The sequence below is a fragment of the Corylus avellana genome, chromosome ca2 (genome assembly GCF_901000735.1).
Source record: "Corylus avellana chromosome ca2, CavTom2PMs-1.0".
In the NCBI taxonomy this organism is placed as follows: Eukaryota; Viridiplantae; Streptophyta; class Magnoliopsida; order Fagales; family Betulaceae; genus Corylus; species Corylus avellana.
This window is the reverse complement of record NC_081542.1, coordinates 31377069-31397712: the sequence shown is the minus strand read 5'-3', so window position 1 is coordinate 31397712 and position 20644 is coordinate 31377069. Positions and strand designations below refer to the sequence as shown.

Below are 20644 nucleotides of genomic sequence, written 5' to 3'. Positions count from 1 at the left end.
GTATAATTTTTCATTGAGAAACAATGATTGAAAAATTGAAAAGAACTGCTATAGGAAAAAAAAATATAAAGAAAGAAAATTACAGTAGTATAATTTTTATTGAGAAATAACGAGTAGAAACTCTTATAGAATCTCTCTATCTCTCTCCTTTTTCCGGAATTGATTGATATAAATAGAAAGTAAACGAAGAAAAAAATAGAAAAAAAAAATATAAGGGACAAAAACAAAATGGAAGAACATAAGCATGAAAATAAAGATAAAAAAATATATAAAATGACAATACTAATATAAATAAATATATATATATATATATATATATATATATATATATATATATATACACGATTGTGTATATATATACTTCCTTTTTCCTTTCCCACAAACAAGTAGAAGCTTTTACCATCCCCAACGTTCAATTTTTCAGTCTATTTAACAAGCCATCTCCAAAACATTACAAACAAGGAAACTCTTATAAACACAAACGAAAATGAAGCATGTTGGCTCATCTGTGTTTCCATTTGCCTTGGCTCTCCTTCTCTCATTTTCATGGGCAACTTCTGCTCACACTTACGAAAACTTTCTTCGATCAGTGCATGACCCTTCGTTCTTAAAACTCGAGCTCAACTTCTAAAGTCATTTACACCCCATCCAACTCCTCATATTCATCCATCTTACAATTCTCCATACAAAACCCCAGATTCTCAACACCCGCAACCCCAAAACCTCTTGTCATTGTTACACCAACGCATGTCTCCCACATCCAAGCAGCCATCAATAGTTCACAAACACATGGCACACAAATAAGAGTTCGAAGTGGTGGTCACGATTATGAGGGTCTTTCTTAAGTTTCAGATGTGCCCTTTGTCATAATTCATCGGATTGATCTTCGATCAATTAGTGTTGATGCAGAGAATAGCACGGCGTGGGTTGAAGCTGGTGCAACAACCGGTGAAGTTTATTACAGGATCGCCGAGAAAAGTAGAACTCTTGGCTTTCCGGGAGGACTTGCCACAACTCTGGGCGTTGGTGGACACTTCAGCGGTGGACGGTACAGCACATTGATGCGCAAATATGGGCTTGCTGCTGACAATATTATCGACGCACAATTGATTGATGCTAAGGGTAGAATCCTTGACAGAGAATCTATGGGAGAGGATCCGTTTTGGGCGATTCGAGGAGGAGGAGGGGCGAGCTCTGGAATCATTATTGCCTGGAAAATCAAGCTAGTTCCTGTTCCATCAACTGTGACAGTTTTCACAGTTAATTGGAACTTGGAACAAAATGCCACCAAGCTTGTTCACCGTTGGCAATATGTTGCAGCCAAGCTTCACGAAGACTTGTTCATCCGCGTCAGCTTAACAAGTGTCAATTCCAGCCAAGAAGGGAAGAGGACCATCCAAGCTTCATTCATTTCCTTGTATCTTGGAGTGATTGACAAACTCCTTCCAATGATGCAAGAGAGCTTCCCTGAGCTGGGTTTGATGAGAGAAGATTGTATTGAAAAAAGTTGGATTGAATCTATCCTCTACTTTGAAGGATTCCCAAGTGACGAATCCTTGGATGTTTTGCTCAACAGAACTTCTCCTACAAGATCCCGTTTCAAAGCAAAATCTGACTACGTCCAGGAACCAATTCCAGAACTTGGATTGGAAGGCATTTGGCAAAGCTTTTACAAGAAAGAATGAGAAACAGCTTTTGTTAGAAGAGGTGACTTGCATTTCCTCTTCAACCTCACCTCACCGTGGGCCCCAAACAATTATGGTCACTTTTACACCCAGACCTTTTGACTTAAGCTTCTCTCTCTCTCACGTCCATTTTGTCCCTTCTTTATTAAGCTTCTTCTAGAACCTTTGACAAAATGGCTTTGTTGTTAAATGTTGAAGCCATTCGGTCATGAAGAGATGCAGCAACTTTTAGTTGAGAAAATTGAGAGAAAGAAGAGTTGAAGTTGCCGAGAGAGAGAGAGAGAGACTTCTGCGGTAGAGAGAAGAAGTTCACCATTTTTCTTCAGTTTGATCTCACATTTGGAATGCTGGAAAGCTTAAAGAAATTTAGAGAATATTTTCTCTTTTATATTTAATTCTCTTTTGAGTGAGATTGGGGTGTATTGGGGCTTTTGGGTTTGAGTGGTTTTATTCGTACTACTCTTTGTACTCCACTCTTTTGTTAGTGAATTTCTCCTGGATCGTTTCCGCCAGTGGATGTAGGCTTGTTAAGTCAAACCACTTAAATCTTGGTGTCTTGTGTGGTTGTGTTATTTTTCTATTCTGTACATTTCTACTTCTTTGGTGATCTTGGAATTTGCATTTGTCACAACAAACTGGTATCAAAGCTCGGGTATTTATTTTGTGGGATGCTACTGCAAAATTTGAAGTAGAGAAGTTTGATGGTCAGAATAGTTTCAGCCTTGGGCGCATCAAGATGCGAGCTTTGTTACGACAACAAGGGCTTGGCGAAGATTTTGGATGGCGAGGTGCCATCAACATCATCAACGGGGGAAATGAAGGAACTTGAAGAAAAAGCCCACAGTGCAATTTTGTAGTCTCTTTTAGATGGAGTTTTAAGAGAAGTTGCCAATGAAGAAACAGCCGCTGGACTTTGGAAGAAGCTGGAGAGCTTGTACATAAAGAAATCCCTTACTAACCGATTGTATTTGAAGCAACGGTTATATACCCTCAAGATGAAAGAAGGTATGCCTCTTTGTGATCATCTTGATGACTTTAATAGAATTATTTTGGATTTGAAAAATATTGATATTAAAGTAGATGATGAGGATCAAGCCCTAATTTTGTTATGTTCACTACTGGATGCTTTTGATAATTTTGTTAATTCCATGTTGTACGGTAGAGATACTATCTCCTAAGCTGATCTTAAATTTGCTTTGAATTCTATGGAGTTGAGGACAAGATTGAATAGTAAAGGTAGTGATAATCAAGCAGAGGGTTTATTTGTTTAGGGTCGTTCAAAAAATTCTTCTAATTTTAGAGGTCGATCTAGTGAGAGGGATTCGGGTAAAGGTAAATCAAGAGGCCGATCACAGTCCAGGTCAAAGAAGAAAGTAAAGTGTTACTACTGTAAAAAGTATGGGCATTATAAATCCGAGTGTCCGAAGTTGAAAAATAAAGAGGAAGGTGACAAGCAAAGTTCCTCTTCTGTGGCTGGTGTTGTCGAAGGGAATTCTAGGGGTTCAGACCTTGTCCTTGCAGTTACCGTTTTTAATGATCATTCTAACGACAAGTGGGTCCTTGATACTGCTTGTACATTTCATATGTTTCCTAAAAGGGATTGATTTACTACCTATGATTCAGTCAATGGTGGTTTAGTCTTGATGGGAAATAATGTCGTCTGCAAGATTGTTGGTATTGGTACAATCAGAATTAGGATGCATGATGGGATTGTGAGGACTTTGACGAATGTTCGACATATACCAGATTTGAAGAAAATCTTATTTCATTGGGCACTTTAGACTCCCTTGAATACAAGTATTCCGGTGTAGGTGGAGTCATTCGGGTTAGCAAAGGCTCATTGGTTATAATGAAAGGTAACAAGGTTGATGGCCTCTACTTTCTTCAAGGTAGTACGATAACAGGTTCAGCTGCTGTGTCTTCTTCAGATGATCCAGATTCAGACACCACCCGGTTATGGCATATGCGGTTGGGTCATATGAGTGAGAGGGGTATGACAATCCTGAGCAAATGGGGTTTGCTTTGTGACCAGAAAACAGGATCTCTTGACTTTTGTGAGCATTGTGTGTTCGGGAAACAGTGCAGAGTCAAGTTTAGTACAGGGATCCATAGAACAAATGGTACATTGGATTATACCCATTTAGATCTATGGGGTCCCTCTCAGGTTCCATCAAAGGGTGGTGCTCGATACTTTGTTACATTTATTGATGATTATTCGAGAAAAGTTTGGGTGTATTTTTTGAAGAAGAAAAGTGATGTGTTTGCCACTTTCAAGCAATGGAAGACATTAATTGAGAATCAGACTGGGAAGAAAATCAAGCGACTCAGAACAGACAACGGCATGGAATTTTGTGGTGGTGAATTTAATAAATTCTGCAAGGATGAAGGCATCGCTAGACATCGCACAGTTAGTCATACTCCACAGCAAAATGGGGTTGCTGAGCGGATGAACAGGACTCTCTTGGAGAGAGCGCATTGCTTACTTTCAAATGCCGGGTTGTCTAGAGATTTTTGGGCTGAGGCGGTCAATACTGCTTGCTATTTGGTCAACCGTTCTCCATCAACAGCCATTGATTGTAAAACTCCTTATGAGGTATGGTCTGGTACTCCTGCTGATTATTCATTTTTAAAAACTTTTGGTTGTCCTGCTTATTGTCATATGAATGATGGTAAGCTTGAGCCTAGGTCAAAGGAATGTATATTTCTAGGCTATAAGGATGGGGTGAAGGGATATAGATTGTGGTGTTTTGATCCTAAATCACCTAAGTTTATAGTCAGTAGAGATGTTGTATTTGATGAATCTACCATGCTTCATTCGGGAAAGGAGTCTATTGTTTTTGCAGGAAAGGAGCAAGGTTCTAGCAAGGAGGTGGAGCTTCAGGTGGAGGCTTCATAGAGGGTGCGAGATAACACTCAAGATCAGCCTGTTACAGATGTTCATGATTCCAGTTTCTGATGATGATGATCCACAAGAAGAGCAAGAGACCAGTATTGCGGCTGGTAGACAGAGGAGGCAGATTAGGCCACCTCAAAGATATGGCTATACAGATTTGGTAGCATATGCATTTACTGTGGCAGAGGGCACTGCAGTCTAGGAGCCTGCCACTTACTCAGAAGCTGTCACAAGTAGTGAGTCTGCTCAATGGGTTGTTGCCATGAATGAGGAGATTGAGTCTCTTCATAAGAACCAAACATGGGAATTGGTGAAATTGCCTAAAGGTGCTAAAACTATTGGTTGCAAATGGATCTTCAAGAAAAAGGAAGGAATCCCAGGTGTTGAAGATGCAAGGTTCAAGGCACATTTGGTAGCAAAGGGCTATAGTCATAGAGAAGGTATAGACTTCAATGAAGTTTTCTCTCCTGTTGTGAGACATAGTTCTATTCGTGTTTTGCTTGCCATGGTTGCTCTAAATGATTTGGATCTTAAGCAACTTGATGTGAAAACTGCATTTCTACATGGTGAGCTTGAGAAAACCATTTACATGCATCAGCCAAAAGGGTTAATTGCTGAAGATAAAGAAGATCATGTTTGTCAGTTGAGGAGGTTGTTGTATGGTTTAAAACAATCTCCAAGATAGTGGTACAAGTGCTTTGACAGCTTTATGATCGGACATGGTTACACAAGAAGTAGCTATGATAGCTGTGTGTATTACAGGGAATTGTCTAATGGTTCTTTTGTTTATTTGTTACTCTATGTGGATGACATGCTTATTGGTGCTAAAAGCATGTTGGAGATTAAGAGATTGAAATCTATGTTGAGTGATGAGTTTGAAATGAAGGATTTGGGTGCTGCGAAGAAAATCCTCGGTATGGAGATTCACAGGGATAGAAAAGCGGGAAAGTTGTACTTGTCACAGAAAAAGTACACTGAGAAAGTACTTGAACGCTTTGGTATGCATAATTCTAAACCAGTGAGTACTCCACTTGCAGCTCATTTCAGACTCTCAACAACATCAGCGCCACAGAGTGAGGAGGAGGAGCAGCTCATGTCACGTGTTCATTACTCCAGTGCAGTTGGAAGCATCATGTATGCTATGGTGTGCACTCGTCTAGATATTTCACAGGCAGTTAGTGTTGTTAGTCGCTACATGGCGAATCCGGGCAAGGTTCACTGCAGGCAGTGAAATGGATACTTCGTTATTTATGGGGCACTGCAAATATTGGTTTAGTCTATGATAGAGGCAGTGGTATCAGTTCCAGTGTCACTGGTTATGTTGATTCAGATTATGCTGGTGATTTGGATAAAAGAAAATCTCTGACAGGTTTTGTTTTCACTCTCTCGGGGTCTGCCATTAGTTGGAAAGCGACTTTACAGTCGACAGTTGCTTTGTCCACTACAGAGGCAGAGTATATGGCAGCAGCAGAGGCAGTGAAAGAAGCAATTTGGCTCAGAGGTTTGGTTAGTGATTTGGGTTTGCAACAGGGTGAGATTGTTGTATTTTGTGATAGCTAGAGCGCAATACATTTGACCAAAAATCAAATGTATCATGAGAGGACCAAACAACATTGATGTCAGATATCATTTTCTTCGGGAGGTCATGACACAAGCTGATATCATAGTGAAGAAAATTGCTACAGCGAAAAATCCAACAAACATGTTGACTAAGCCACTTTCGATCCTCAAGTTCAAGCATTGCTTGGGGTTGATTGGTGTTTGTAGTTTGTAATTACCCTTAGGGGTGTTGGAGCAAACGTCTTGAGGAGATTTGTGTTGAAGACTTGATGAAATTCAAGTCAAGGTGGAGATTTGTTAGAACAGGTGACTTGCATTTCCTCTTCAACCTCACCGTGGGCCCCAAGCAATTATGGTCACTTTTACACCCATACCTTTTGACTTAAGCTTCTCTCTCTCACACGTCCATTTTGTCCCTTCTTTATTAAGCTTCTTCTAGAAGCTTTGACAAAATGGCTTTGTTGTTAAATGTTGAAGCCATTCGGTCATGAAGAGATGCAGCAACTTTTAGTTGAGAAAATTGAGAGAAAGAAGAGCTGAAGTTGCCGAGAGAGAGAGACTTGTGCTGTAGAGAGAAGAAGTTCACCATTTTTCTTCAATTTGATCTCACATTTGGAATGCTGAAAAGCTTAGAGAAATTTAGAGAATATTTTCTCTTTTGTATTTAATTCTCTTTTGAGTGAGATTGGGGTGTATTTAGGCTTTTGGGTTTGAGTGATTTTATTCATACTACTCTTTGTACTCCACTCTTTTGTTAGTGAATTTCTCCTGGATCGTCTCTGCCAGTTGATGGAGGCTTGTTAAGCCGAACCACTTAAATCTTGGTGTCTTGTGTGGTTGTGTTATTTTTCTATTCTATACTTTTCTACTTCTTTGGTGATCTTGGAATTTGCATTTGTCACAACAGCTTTAATGATCCTGAATCTGTATGGGGGCAGAATGAGTGAAATTTCGGAATCCGAGATTCCTTTCCCACATAGAGTTGGTAATATCTACAAAATTTTTTGTGGGGTGTTTTGGGAAGAAGAAGGAACAGTGGCATCAGAAAGGCATATAAGTTGGATGAGAAGGCTTTACAGCTACATGGCTCCCTACGTTTCGAAATCTCCAAGAGCTGCATATGTGAATTACAGGGACCTTGACATTGGAACAAATAGTAAAGGCAACACAAGCTATGAACGGGTGAGAATATGGGGTAACAAATATTTCAAGAGCAACTTTGACAAGCTAGTGCAGGTGAAGACTACAGTTGATCCTGCTAATTTCTTCAAAAATAAACAAAGCATCCCCCTCTTTTCTTCCGGGTGGAAGAAGGGAGGTGATTAACGGTATTTAGATAGAACAAATTATAAGGAATAAAGGCCTTGTTGTTTTTTTGTTTTTCCTTTTCCTTGTTTCTGTATAATTAAGCATAAATAAATAGATTGGGTTTCATACGCGTGAATCTTCATGCACATTATAAAGTTTCCCGGTAATCTTCATGCTTATAACCAATATGAATGACGCATCCAAACAGACATTTCTATAATGTTTACAACTATCATCTATCTAAGCAAACCGAACAATTTGAGCCATTCGCTTGACATCTTCATCCTACCGAATTTCTCACTTCACAAGCTAGCAAACTGCGAAATCTGCAAAACACCGAGGTATTTTACCCTGGAAAAGAAATAACTGTGTAAGTCCAAAACTTATTAAGTAAATTGTTATGAAACTAATTTATGTAATGTGCCTTGAGAAAGAATTTGTAACCTACAACTATTAAACAGTGAATTTTCGCGAAAGAATTTGTAACCTACAACTATTAACCAATGAATTTTCACGAAAATGTGTTGTCTCCATTAATTATTATACCATCTGAAAATGTGTTTTACTTTGAAGAGGGTTTAATCAATTTGTTAAAATAATCATCGCTAATTTAAAGCAAAATCTTATTATGTTTAATCATTAGGCTCATAACATAAATCAATAGGTTTAATCAAGTAAGAAACATTTGGGGAATATCACATTTACATAATTTATAGAATTTACTCATACATAAGTAACACTCCAAATCACATGCTAACATCAATTATGTAATACTTTACAAAGTCTAATCCTATGCGCTAAACCCTAATCAAATAGCTAGAACCGTAATTAAACCATTACGGTCTCTATCAATCGTTTTTGTTTTCAAAGACCAAACGTTCAACCCTCAATAAAACATAGGTCTGACTATAAAATCCTAATCTCACGCAATAATCTAACTCTTAATCGGTACAGAATCTTAAAACAAATCATCTAACATACATGCATATTTAAACCAACAATATTCAATCATATAACTCCGATTCGCATCTTTAAAATGTTCAAATATGATAGATCTATATTTCCAATATAAAATCCATTGCAAATCAATTATGTAATGGAAATCAAATTACTGCAAAAGAGATATTTATATGCTGTTTTGATTCTAAAAAACAAGATACATAATCTAAAACTTGTGTGAAAAAATAATAACTTTTGAAAGAAAACTATAACTTAACTCATAGTTATGGAAATAGATAAACATAGTTGGATATGGTATTAAACAACATATGATCGTGGAAAACAGAAAGTAATTAAGGGTCTGGATTTAAATGATTACCTCAAGGTAGAAGCTTTGAGGTTTGAGGATCAATTCCTCCAAGCACATGTCCTCTCTCACTCCGCTTTTCTTTTTTCTCTCTCACTCTACGATTTCAAGAGGTTAGAGACAACCAACATGAAGGTTTTGGGCGAAATGATGGTTATATGGTCATACCATGCATGACCAAAAGAGTAGAAAGGTCTAATTTTAATTACTTGTAACTACCTATCAAAAGTAAATTACTCAAATCGAACATTTGTCACTAGAAACATTGCCTCACTTCAAAAATTAGGATGTTTAGTGATGTGGCAACTATTCACAACTTTTTGCCACATTACCATATTGTGATGTATTAGTTTCCAACACGTTACTATAATCTTTAGTAATGTGTCAATTTCAACACGTCACCGTTTGGTGACATGTTGAAACTACCATGTTACAAAAAGATGACGTTTTAAATTGACACGTCATCTTTTGGTAACATGTCAACTGCACATGTTACCATTCTGTAACGTGTCATCTTGACATGTTATAATGTGTTAACGTGTCAAGTTGACAGTTAACATTTTGGTAACGTGTTAAGTTAATACGTTACTAAATTGTAACATGTTAACTTGATACGTTACAATTTTGTAACGCGTCAAGAAAACATGTTACCAAATGGTAATGTGTCAATTTGAAACGTTACCAAAAATTTTATCCGCAGCGCTTATGCTCGATTTCCGTAACAGAGACTCGACTTGCGCTCAATCACAATACCAGGGACTCAATCGCAATACCACCAGTATAGTAACATCCCACAGTGGCACGTTACTAAATTAATAACATGCTACTGTGGCACGTTACAAAATTAGTAACGTCCCACTGTGGCACGTTACAAAATTAGTAACGTCCCACTATGGCATGTTACTAAATTAATAACATGTCGTGGCACATTACTAAATTAGTAACGTGCCACTGTGGCATGTTACCAAATTAATAACGTACCATTGTGGCACGTTACCAAATTAGTAACATGCCACATGTGGCATGTTACTAAGTGGCCTCAGGAAGGCGCGCTACAAGCGTGCCCTTCCCCCCTTCTTCTTCCTCCTTTCTCTTTTTTTTCCCCCCCATTTCTCTTTTCTTTCCCACACAAGCAGCTCTCTCTCTCTCTCTCATTTTTCTCTCTTCCAGCGGTCTTTCCCTCCTGGCGGTCTCTCTCACACTCTCTCCCTCTTCGTCGAGTACGTTATATATATATATATATATATATATTGGCGACACTCAAAACAAACTTATTGTGTGCCCCTATAAGTCGTGTCACTGTAACATGAGACACCTCCTAGGTTTGGTATACGACAACTTAACAGAAGGGAAAGGAATGTGGCCCAAATACAAAGATTAGATTTATCATGGCGAGAGGCTTATACGAACTCCTGTTGAAGGCTTCAATTCAACATATCCGGTCACAGATGCTGGTGCAAGCACTGAACAGGGTAGAAATATGCACGCCATGTTGCATGATGCATTCGGCATGCACAAAGTCGGGGATGACAATAGTGAGCCTCGAGTTGAGGTGCATGGTGAGGACGGAGGGCACATTCTTCTGAGCGAGATCGGAGGGCACAATCTTCTGGGCGGAAAGCTACGGGTGACCATGGGTCGAGATCGCATCATGACCTTACTGACAGTGAGTCACAGGAAGCTGCTATGCTTCTGAGGCAGCAATCAGGGTATCAACTGATACTTCTAGAGCATGTGGAAGGGCAGAGACCTACGAGAGACGATTATGTCTTCGACATTCCCGGCTCTTCAATTGATCTAGGCCCGAATTTCCCTAACCCATCCTATCCAACAAGCCTTACCCAGCTAGGGTATTGATATGAGCCTACTCCTCGAGACTCTGATGAATCCCCAAGTTTGCTATCCCCACCACCCACATTGACCCAATTGGGTTTATTGCCACACGGCTATTTCGATTGGCCGCCACATAGCAGCACACGTGTAGATGATAGTGAGACACAGGCCCCCGATGACTTGGATGACGGGACAGGTGATGCACACGGTCAGCAGCACGATGACCCTGCTTGGCCAGTATTGACTGTTGACCAGGTTCGGACGATAGGTATGTATGTATGCTATTCAGAACCCTAAATATGTACATATTTATGCATGATGGTACATGTAGTTAGTACTTAAATTCAAATAATATCTGTTTCACCATTTGTGTGTTAATTAAACATCAATGCAAATCACGAGGATAAATTTAAAGTGTTGACCATAAATGACTTGCACAAGTTGTGGGACATACCCGATGGGAAAAGGATTGTCATGGAGTATAATGACGCGTGGCAACCTATAAGACGAAGCGAGGGAAAATTTAGACGGATGATGGGCAAGATTGTCAAGAGTGGGTCCTTTGTGAGGATATCCGATTACTGGAATGAGGTACCAGAAAATACGAAGGAGGATTTATTTGAGTCATTGATTGTAAGTGTAGATTAGATGTTCTTAATTTATGATATGTAGCATTTGTATAGTAAATTTTGTAAAACAACCTGCTCTTTAATACCCCAGTTTTTAACTGATATAGAACCACTTCTACATCATGCCTGGGTCGGATATGGCGGCAATAAAAAAGGACACGCTCAAAGACATGGGCGAGAAGCTAAAGCTTTGGAGGCACAAGTTAAAGAATAAGCTCAACATTCAGCGCAGCGATACTCCTACGACAGTGGCGGCGAGGATGCGGCAGACCATTGCAAAGTACAACCCTGCAGACGTGAAAAAATTGTTGGTGAAATGGTGTGATCCCGCTTATCAATTAGGTCACAATTTCAAACTATTTGTGTTTCGTTAATTATAATTGTTCAATGGTTCAGCTATTAATAACGTCTACATGTTGTGTTCGTAGGAATATGCTCAGCACATGAGAGACATACGAGCACTTAATCAAACACCACACTACACCGGCTCGAAGAGCTTCGCAATGGTGTTACATGAGGATATACTACTCTAATTTACCATATGTATATGTATATGTCATATATTGTGTAATATATATATATGAACGTTTTATTGATGATTTGAACTTATTGTAGGTAATTACGTCGAGCAGGGCTCCTACGCGAGCGAGGAATTACATCAAGACTCATAAAAAGAAAGATGGTAGTTGCCCAAATCTGGTGGTCATGGAGAGAATTGTAAGCTCCTTACACCTTGTCCTGAATTTTTATTTATGTATTAACATATTGAGGATTAACACTTATATAAATAACGATGATCATGTGTAATGTAACGTACAGGTATGGATGAAGGAGCTATTGGAAACTGACCCAGCGGAATTGATAGATGGGCCATAGGGGACGATTCGGTGGACACCAAACAACGCGTACACCCAGGCGCACAGCAATAAGCCTGAATATGCGGGTCGTATTCGAGGGGTTAGTAAGAATATTTTGCCTATGCACAGCAACATCCACTCATATTATACACCATCCCAAGCACGGTCGCAGAACCCTGGCGGCTCAATGGTCTTGCGTGCTGAATTTGAAATAGCCATTGAAGCTGAGAGGGAGAAGCACAAGTTGCAGATGGATGCGATTAATCATTTCATTTTCTGCAAAAAACTAAATGTCAATTTTAATTATTTTATTCCTCATTGAACGTTTGAGAATACCCGGAACGTTCGATGAAACCCTAACTCAGAACCGTCAACTGTGACAAATCTAAAGAGAGAATGTGATTTTAGAGAGAGAAAGAGATATTTTATTGTTAATCCATCTTTATTAAAATAAAACCTTAAGTCATACTCATTTTTTCGTGTTGCCTATACTCTATCCATATGATTTACCATGATTTTTACAAGTCTTGAATATGGCAAAATGCATTTATAAATTATTCCTCTTAAAAGACCATGATTTTGCAAAAATGATGAGCTTACTTTTGTTCTTCAAGATTTGTCACGTTGGTATGGTTTAACATGTTTTTATTGATTTGTTAGAAGCTTTGGTCTATGTATGGTATCTATTAGGTAGGAGTTTTAAAGCTTTGCATGCATTCTGGTACACACTAAACGTTTCACCCTGTCTGACCAAACGTTTGGCTATCATACACCGAATGTTCAATATCGAGACCGAATGTTTGGTAGTGCCCATAAATGGGTAATTAGAGTTTTAATGAGGGTCTAGCATTACAAGCATGAAATACGATTCTCAAGGTAATGTATATAGTGTTAGACTATGTTTCGCAATAGTAGGGGATCAAGATATGCGGATAAGGTAGGTAAATACTTACAATTGTTTAAAATAAAAAATGTGATCTGTCAATTGAGCATGCATTTTCAATAATATATTCCAAGCCTATTACTTTTATAAGAAAGAACAAATGTTTAACTAAATGAAGAATGAAATTCCATCATATGACATGGTACATCAGTACGTGCGGTATAATTGTCATGGGCTTGTTATATGGGCTTGACCCTTTGGTCAAAATATGTTTATTGATTATGTTTGGCCTTTGATCCAATGGTTGTTTGTAACTAACACAGTCCTATTTGAGTGGTGTTTATTATAGACGGACGTCATTAGCAGCGTGAGCCACCCGAGATCGAACTCCATCGATCTGCTAGTGAGTGGACAGTATGCATATGATATTTCGAGCACCAATATTACATTATAGGTCCCTCGTGACAGCACTAACCCTATCAAGAAGAAGTTAAGGGCTTAGATAGACCATACGAAGGATAGCTATGATTTACTATAAATGCTTATAGCATGATTTCTTTGTATTAAATATTAGTGGTTGTTGCTGAAATTATGCCTTAGTACTTCGTTAAATAAATCACATTTTCATGGCATAATAATAGAGACAATATGTTTTTAAAAACCTACTTCTACTTTTCCTAGGTTATAACTGTTACTTATAGGCTTATTGTATACTCAACTATAATATTTGTTTATTAAGTCTTGAACTTACGCTGCTAATTGCAATTTAGCAAGTCGTCCGCATGTAGAGTGAAAAAGTTCGTTAGGATGAAGACGCCGAGTGAATGTCTTACAAGCTCTGATCTGGTTAGTGTTTAGAATATTATTGGAGGCTTCAAGTCTATAGAATTATGATAATATCAGGTATTTATGATTTTTGTAATCTCACATAATGTATTTCCACTTTCCACTTATTTTACTTTGTTATGTAAATGGGTGATTTCCCTTAGCCAGTTACAGGCCAGTTAACTGCACTTGAGGTATTGCCAATAAACTACGAGGATGAATTGAATTAATCGGTTCAATTTTGGGGGTGTTATATTTCACCTTTAAAACATCATCTTTGTTTTACAAAGAAGTCAACTAGGTTTTCGATAAGAAGGACCTTGAAACAGATTCGATATTTGGCAAAATAATATTGATTTAGTTACTTCTTCAAGACTCATTGTAGGATTTCTCGAGTTGTTACAGACTTGCATTTATTTGTATATTAAAAGTTTAGTATAGATCCTCACTATATGAATAATCGTTCGTAACAATCAAATTTTTAGGTCATTGCTAATAATCACTTATCAGTGACAACATTTTTTGGTCATCGCTAATGACAAAAAAAATAATATCAGTGTCGACAATTGTCATCGTTGATGCTATCAACATCAACGACAACATTGTATAGTGGTCGTTGTTGGCCATATAATTAGTGACAACAATGTCATCCTTGATCTGTGTACATTAGCGACGACATTTTACATCATTATTGAACATATAATTAGCGACCGAGTGTTGTTGCTGATAACGTGATAATACCGACGATAAGTCATCTCATGATAAGGTTTATTAGCAACAACTATTAAAGTCGTCCCTAATGATGTTTATAGTATAAGTCATCACTAATGACCTACGACAACCACTACAAGGACTTTTGTTGTCCCTAATAGTCATTAGCGACCACTTGAAGGCCTTTTGTGACGACTTTATACTGATGACGTGTTGTCGCTAAAGACCGTCTTTCTTGTATTGCCTCTTTACACTGATCATGTGCATAGTATACAAATTTTAATTAATGTGATGATTTTGAGTAAATACTGATCTAGTTGTAATGATTAATATTAATAGACTAATAGAAAATTTGTGTTTTGCCATTGCTTAGTATTCTAATTTTGAAGAGTATAAGCATCCATTTGAGAACCCAGACCAAGTTAATTACCTACTAATAATTTTTGGGGTGTTAGACCAAGTGAGCTCTCAGTACATTTTAATATACTTATTGCGAAACAATGTAACCATATATATACTAATTTTGCATTTTTTTTCAAAAAAGAAAAAATAGAACAAATGATTTTAGGGTAATTTTGTCATTTTATACTTCCCAAATGCACGTACAATAATGGTGGATTGCCAACAACTTGACTTAACCCAATGCCATTTTTTCTTTTTTCTTGAGAGTAAGTATCAACGCACATGCTTGTTGTGCTTATTATATATCTTTTTGGTTCAAACTAAGGGATGGAAAGGTGTCGCATACGTTGTCCATGATGTAAATTAAAAATTTTTCCTTTGAGGTGGGGCTGCCGATTAATGGACAGTACAAAGCATAGAATCTATACGACGATGCAATTAAGAGGCATGGGGCTTAGAGTTGATTTGGTTGTTTACTTTTGTTGTCGTCTAATTACTTTGTCTGGTTATATGCTTAAACGAAGGGGACAAAAAAATTACACAACTAGGTTTGTTGATGCATTCAGATTGGTCTTCCCGAGGAAAAAACTACCAAGTTCCAGTTTTACTGGTAAGCTAGTTAAATAATATTTTGTATATTTGCTTTTCATCTCGGTACAATTTTTTTGCAAATTAATCATTAGATTTGGGTCGAAGGGTCTCATGACAGTCATGCTTTTACCGGTGTCCTTTGTTTGATGATTTAGCCACTTTATGTGGCTCATTTCTTAGCATTTGTCCAAGATAGAGAAGTCGGTGTCTTCTATGGTCTTAGAATCATTTTTGGACACATTGGATACTTTCTATATAGTTTTGGCATTGTTTATTTTGATTGGATTTGTTGGTAGGAAATCCACCCCCTTTCATCTTTTTATATAGTTGTACCCCCTCTTTTTTGTAATTGAATGTATTTACAAAGAAAAATATATATATAAATTGGATTTGTGCGACTCCACAAATTCATTGAATGATTCGCAAAATATATAGGCCGCACATAATGTACATATAGCCACTCTCATAAATAAATACTCTAAAATACACAAGAAGATTCATACCTATGAAACCCAATCTATATTTCGAAATTCACATAATATCCTGATTCTCAATTTATCTATGCTTATAATATTAGGAGGAAAATGAAAAAAGAAAAAGGCTTTATTCCTGAATCCTGAGTACAAATTTTTCTATCTAAATACCTCTAATCACCTCTCTTCTTCCACCCAGATGAAAAAGGAGGGATGCTTTGTTCATTCTTAAAGAAATTAGCAGGATCAACTAGAGTCTTCACATGCACCAACCTGTCAAAGTTGCTCTTGAAATACTTATTACCCCATATCCTCGCCCGTCTATAGCTTGTGTTGCCTTTACCATTTGTTCCAATGTCAAGGTCCCTGTAATTCACATATGCACCTCTTGGAGATTTCGAAACGTAGGGAGCCATGTAGCCGTAAAGCCTTCTGATCCAACTTATATGCCTTTCGGATGCCACAGTTTCTTCTTCTTCCCAGTTCACTAGCTGTTGGATTTTGTAGATATTACCCGCTCTATGTGGGAAAGGAGTTACAGATTCCGAGATTTCACTCATTCTGCCCCCATACGGAGTCAGGATCATTACAGCTGTTTCTGCCTCTTTCTGGGAAAATATTTTCCAGATCCCTTCAAACCCAAGTTCTGGAATAGGTTCCTGGACATAGTCAGATTTTGCTTTAAATGGGGGTCTTATGAGAGGAGTCCTATTGAGCAAAACATTCAAGGATTCGTCACTTGGGAATCCGGCAAAGTAGAGAGTAGATTCAATCCAACTTTTTTCAATACAATCTTCTCTCATCAAACCCAGCTCAGGGAAGCTCTGTTGCATCAGTGGAAGGAGCTTGTCAATCCCTCCAAGATACAAGGAATTGAATGAAGCTTGGATGGTCCTCTTCCCTTCTTGGCTGGAATTTACACTTGTTAAGCCGACGCGGATGAACAAGTCTTCGTGAAGCTTGGCTGCAACATGTTGCCAACGGTGAACAAGCTTGGTGGCATTTTGTTCCAAGTTCCGATTAACTGTGAAAACAGTCACAGTTGATGGAACAGGAACTAGCTTGATTTTCCAGGCAACAATGATTCCAAAGCTCGCCCCTCCTCCTCCTCGAATCGCCCAAAATAGATCCTCTCCCATAGATTCTCTGTCAAGGATTCTACCCTTAACATCAATCAATTGCGCGTCGATAATATTGTCAGCAGCAAGCCCATATTTGCGCATCAATGTGCCGTACCCTCCCCCGCTGAAGTGTCCACCGACGCCCACAGTCGTGCAAAGTCCTGCCGGAAAGCCAAGAGTTCTACTTTTCTCGGCAATCCTATAATAAACTTCACCGATAGTTGCACCAGCTTGAACCCACGCCGTGCCATTCTCTGCATCAACACTGATTGATCGAAGATTAATCAGATCAATTATGACAAACGGCACATCTGAAACATAAGAAAGACCCTCATAATCGTGGCCGCCACTTCGAACTCTTATTTGCATGCCATGTGTTTGAGAACAATTGATGGCGGCTTGGATGTGGGAGACATGCGTTGGTGTAACAATGACAAGAGGTTTTGGGGTGGCAGGTGTTGAGAATCTGGGGTTTTGTAGGGAGAATTGTAAGACGGATGAATATGAGGAGTTGGTTGGGGTGTAAATGACTTCAGAAATTGAGCTGGAGTTTTCAGAACGAAGGATCAAGCACTGAAGAAAGTTTTGGTGTGTGTGAGCCGAAGTTGCCCATAAAAATGAGAAAATGAGAGCCAAGAAAAATGGAAACACAGATGAACCAACAGGCTTCATTTCCATTTGTGTTCCTCGCATGTTTTGGAGAAAGCCTTCGGGTGCTAAAAGCTTGTGCTTGCCATCGAAGGCTGATATAAATCGGTGAGCTTCATGAGTTTGCAAATTATCCACAACAAAAATTAGATAAGGAGAGAGAATATTCGACCCAGAAAATTCTATAACCCAAGTTGCGTAGCAATATTTGACACTAGAATTATGACCATTCGTTGATTTTTCTTAATTGTGACCATTCGTTGATTTTTCTTAGTCAAATTGGTTTTTTAGGAATAAATTTTGGATTATTATAGTATCTAGTTGATCATATTTTCAAATTTCACTGAAGTAAAATGGTTTATTTTCTGCTTGGTTATGTATCTAGAGTTAAATTGGGTCATAGATAGGAGTGAGTACATGAAATAGCCTTATATGAGCTATTTACTTAGGCAAGAGATGTTCCCTGATACTGGAAATGTATTTAAGCATGTAGTGGAATAGAGATTAGCCTTCGCAAATGACCAATTAAAAAACCCAATAAGGTTTTTAAAAATAATAATAGAATTTCAAGAACTCGATCTTAGAGTTGTTTTAATAAAAAATATCAAGAATCCAAATTCTTAAAGAAACAAGGAGAAAACCAATTGTCATGCTCAAGTAGGACAGCTATAATTGGCCTCCTCCTCCAACCTTTTTTATTAGGAAAAAAAAAAAAAAAAAAAAAGAGAAAACCAAACTTAGTTAAACAGATGTTCATATTACTATGTAGATGGATAGCCTGGATTAGTCTGTTGATGAAGTCACTCTCAGTTTTCATTATAATAATGCATAATTTTATCAATCTACATATTATATAACTAGTTTATGTTATTGGACTTTTTGTCTTTGAAGCTACTTTAAAAAGCCTAAGGGTTCCCAAGGGGTAGCTCAATCGGTTGTAGACAACGCATAATGAAGCGGAGGTTACTAGTTCGAATTTCCCTTCCTTTTTCTTTGTGTGAACATGTTAAAAATAATAATAAAAAAAAGGCCTAAGCAAAATTTTTCTTTGGTCAACTGTCATTGTTTTGAAATGTCATTCCAAATACGTTTAAATTTCTTCAAGTTGTTCAATAAATCCGGCTACTCTCCTTGCGTGATCTGTTAAGGAGCAATCAGATTTTGACAATGGAGTACTTCAAATGCAAGCATTATCTTCCATTTGTTCCTTGCTTATCTCATTGCTTTGGTCACTTCACGCTCAGCAGATCTTCACATATATTTTAAAATTAGATCTTCCAATAAATTTCCGCTCCGATGGCATGGTTGTTAGGTTTGACAAATGAGGTCTAACATGTGAAATATTTAATTGAAATGATAAATATTAAGTAAATTGACAGCGACAAGGTTTGAACTCAAGACTTTTATTATTGTGATAAATCATCACTTATCCTAAAAACTTAAGCAAATACAAATAGGTAAATTTAATCATTTTATCACTAGTTTATTAAAGTTCAATACAACAGTCAACAGCTATTGCTCTAATTCAGAAGTGTTGAATCCAAGTAAGTTGAAAGAGTAACATTATTGGTAAATTTTAACCAAGGGTATGGCTAATCAACTAATTGTAGATCCTAAGCAAACTACTTTTTTCGACCTAGTAGGATTGGAGGCAATGTCTTAGGGCATGTTTGGTTTGTGTTTGAATGGCTTAAAAGTACGTTTAATACTCAAGAAGTCCGTTTAAGGAAAAAAGTACACGTTTAGTAAAAAAATTTGAAAGCGCTTTTAAGGATCCGAAAAACCTAAAAATGACCAAAACACAATTTTGACAAAAACTTAAAAGTAAAGCTTTTGAACTCTATTTCTTTAATTCATTCCCAAACACGCTATTACTAGCACAAGAGCTTTTGAAAAACTACCAATAGAATAAGGGCACATTGCAATGCACACTAAAGGTTGATTTAATGAAAACATGTTATATTAATTTGATTATTTAATTAATATTAATTGTAACACAAGTGGCTTTCCTAACGAGTTTATTTAATTGATTTATGGAGTGCATTCTTACCATCCAATTCTTTATCTTCACTAATGGGGAATTGATGGGCTAATTCTCTAAAGGCAGGGATATAAGGCAAGGAGTCTGATGCAGCGTAGGATTATGGTGAACAAGAAAATAGCAAGTTGAAGGGGTAAGTATTTCTAAGATTGTGAGACTATTACAAAAATTAAAGAAATCTTCTCAAACAATAGAGACTATCTATGCGTTAAGGGAAAATAATGAAGAAACTCAACTCTGAGTATTCTTTATTGATAAACAAAACAAAAAATGAGAACTGAATTGCTAAAGGCTATAAGCATATATTTATAGCCCAAGACTCCTAATCCTAAAATAACAATGAAATAAAGTTGGTTTAGAAGTCTATGAAAAAATACTAAACCAAATAGAAGACTAATAAAGAACGTAATCTTAACTGAAAAACTAAAAGATAAGATAGAATAATAACTAACAAAGAAACCTAGTTTAAAACAAAAGATTAAAACTAAGATAAGTGTCTATGTTGTCTATCTGTGGAACAGATTTGCTCGAGTGCGCTCGATCGCAACTACAGGGGCGATCGATCGCACTACCAGAGAAGGATGCGCTCGATCGTGCGATCGATCTCGCTCACAGGGGGTGATAGGTTCTAGTTCCAGGGACTATCATCTTGCTACCAGGACTTGGGCACTCGATCGCAGCCAATGTGCAATTGATCGCAATTCGAGAGAATCCTGCTACTGTGCGAGTCTGGGACCTTGTCACCATCTTTCGAGGTGTCTTCACGCCATCCTCTGTTCAGGTCTTCCTTAAATATTCCCAAGCCATCTGGTCTACATTAGAGTCCCATTATCCTCATCCCTGTTCATTTTGGACTTGGAAGCCTTCTAAGGGTTAAT

At 37.7% G+C, this 20644-nt stretch overlaps 1 protein-coding gene and 1 pseudogene across 1 annotated transcript; one reads left to right on the top strand and one right to left on the bottom strand.

Moving 5' to 3' along the window:
* Positions 1–487: 487 nt before the first annotated feature.
* Positions 488–7464, top strand: LOC132172305 (tetrahydroberberine oxidase-like; annotated as a pseudogene).
* Positions 7465–16031: 8567 nt separating this feature from the next.
* Positions 16032–17773, bottom strand: LOC132171620 (tetrahydroberberine oxidase-like). Its single transcript, XM_059582990.1, has one exon. It carries the CDS (start codon positions 17768–17770, stop codon positions 16130–16132), a length of 1641 nt encoding a protein of 546 aa, XP_059438973.1. The 5' UTR covers positions 17771–17773; the 3' UTR covers positions 16032–16129.
* Positions 17774–20644: the final 2871 nt, after the last annotated feature.

Coding starts and splice junctions, on each gene's coding strand:
- LOC132171620 (XM_059582990.1), bottom strand. CDS start 17,770: ATGCGAGGAACACAAATGGAAATGAAGCCTGTTGGTTCATCTGTGTTT.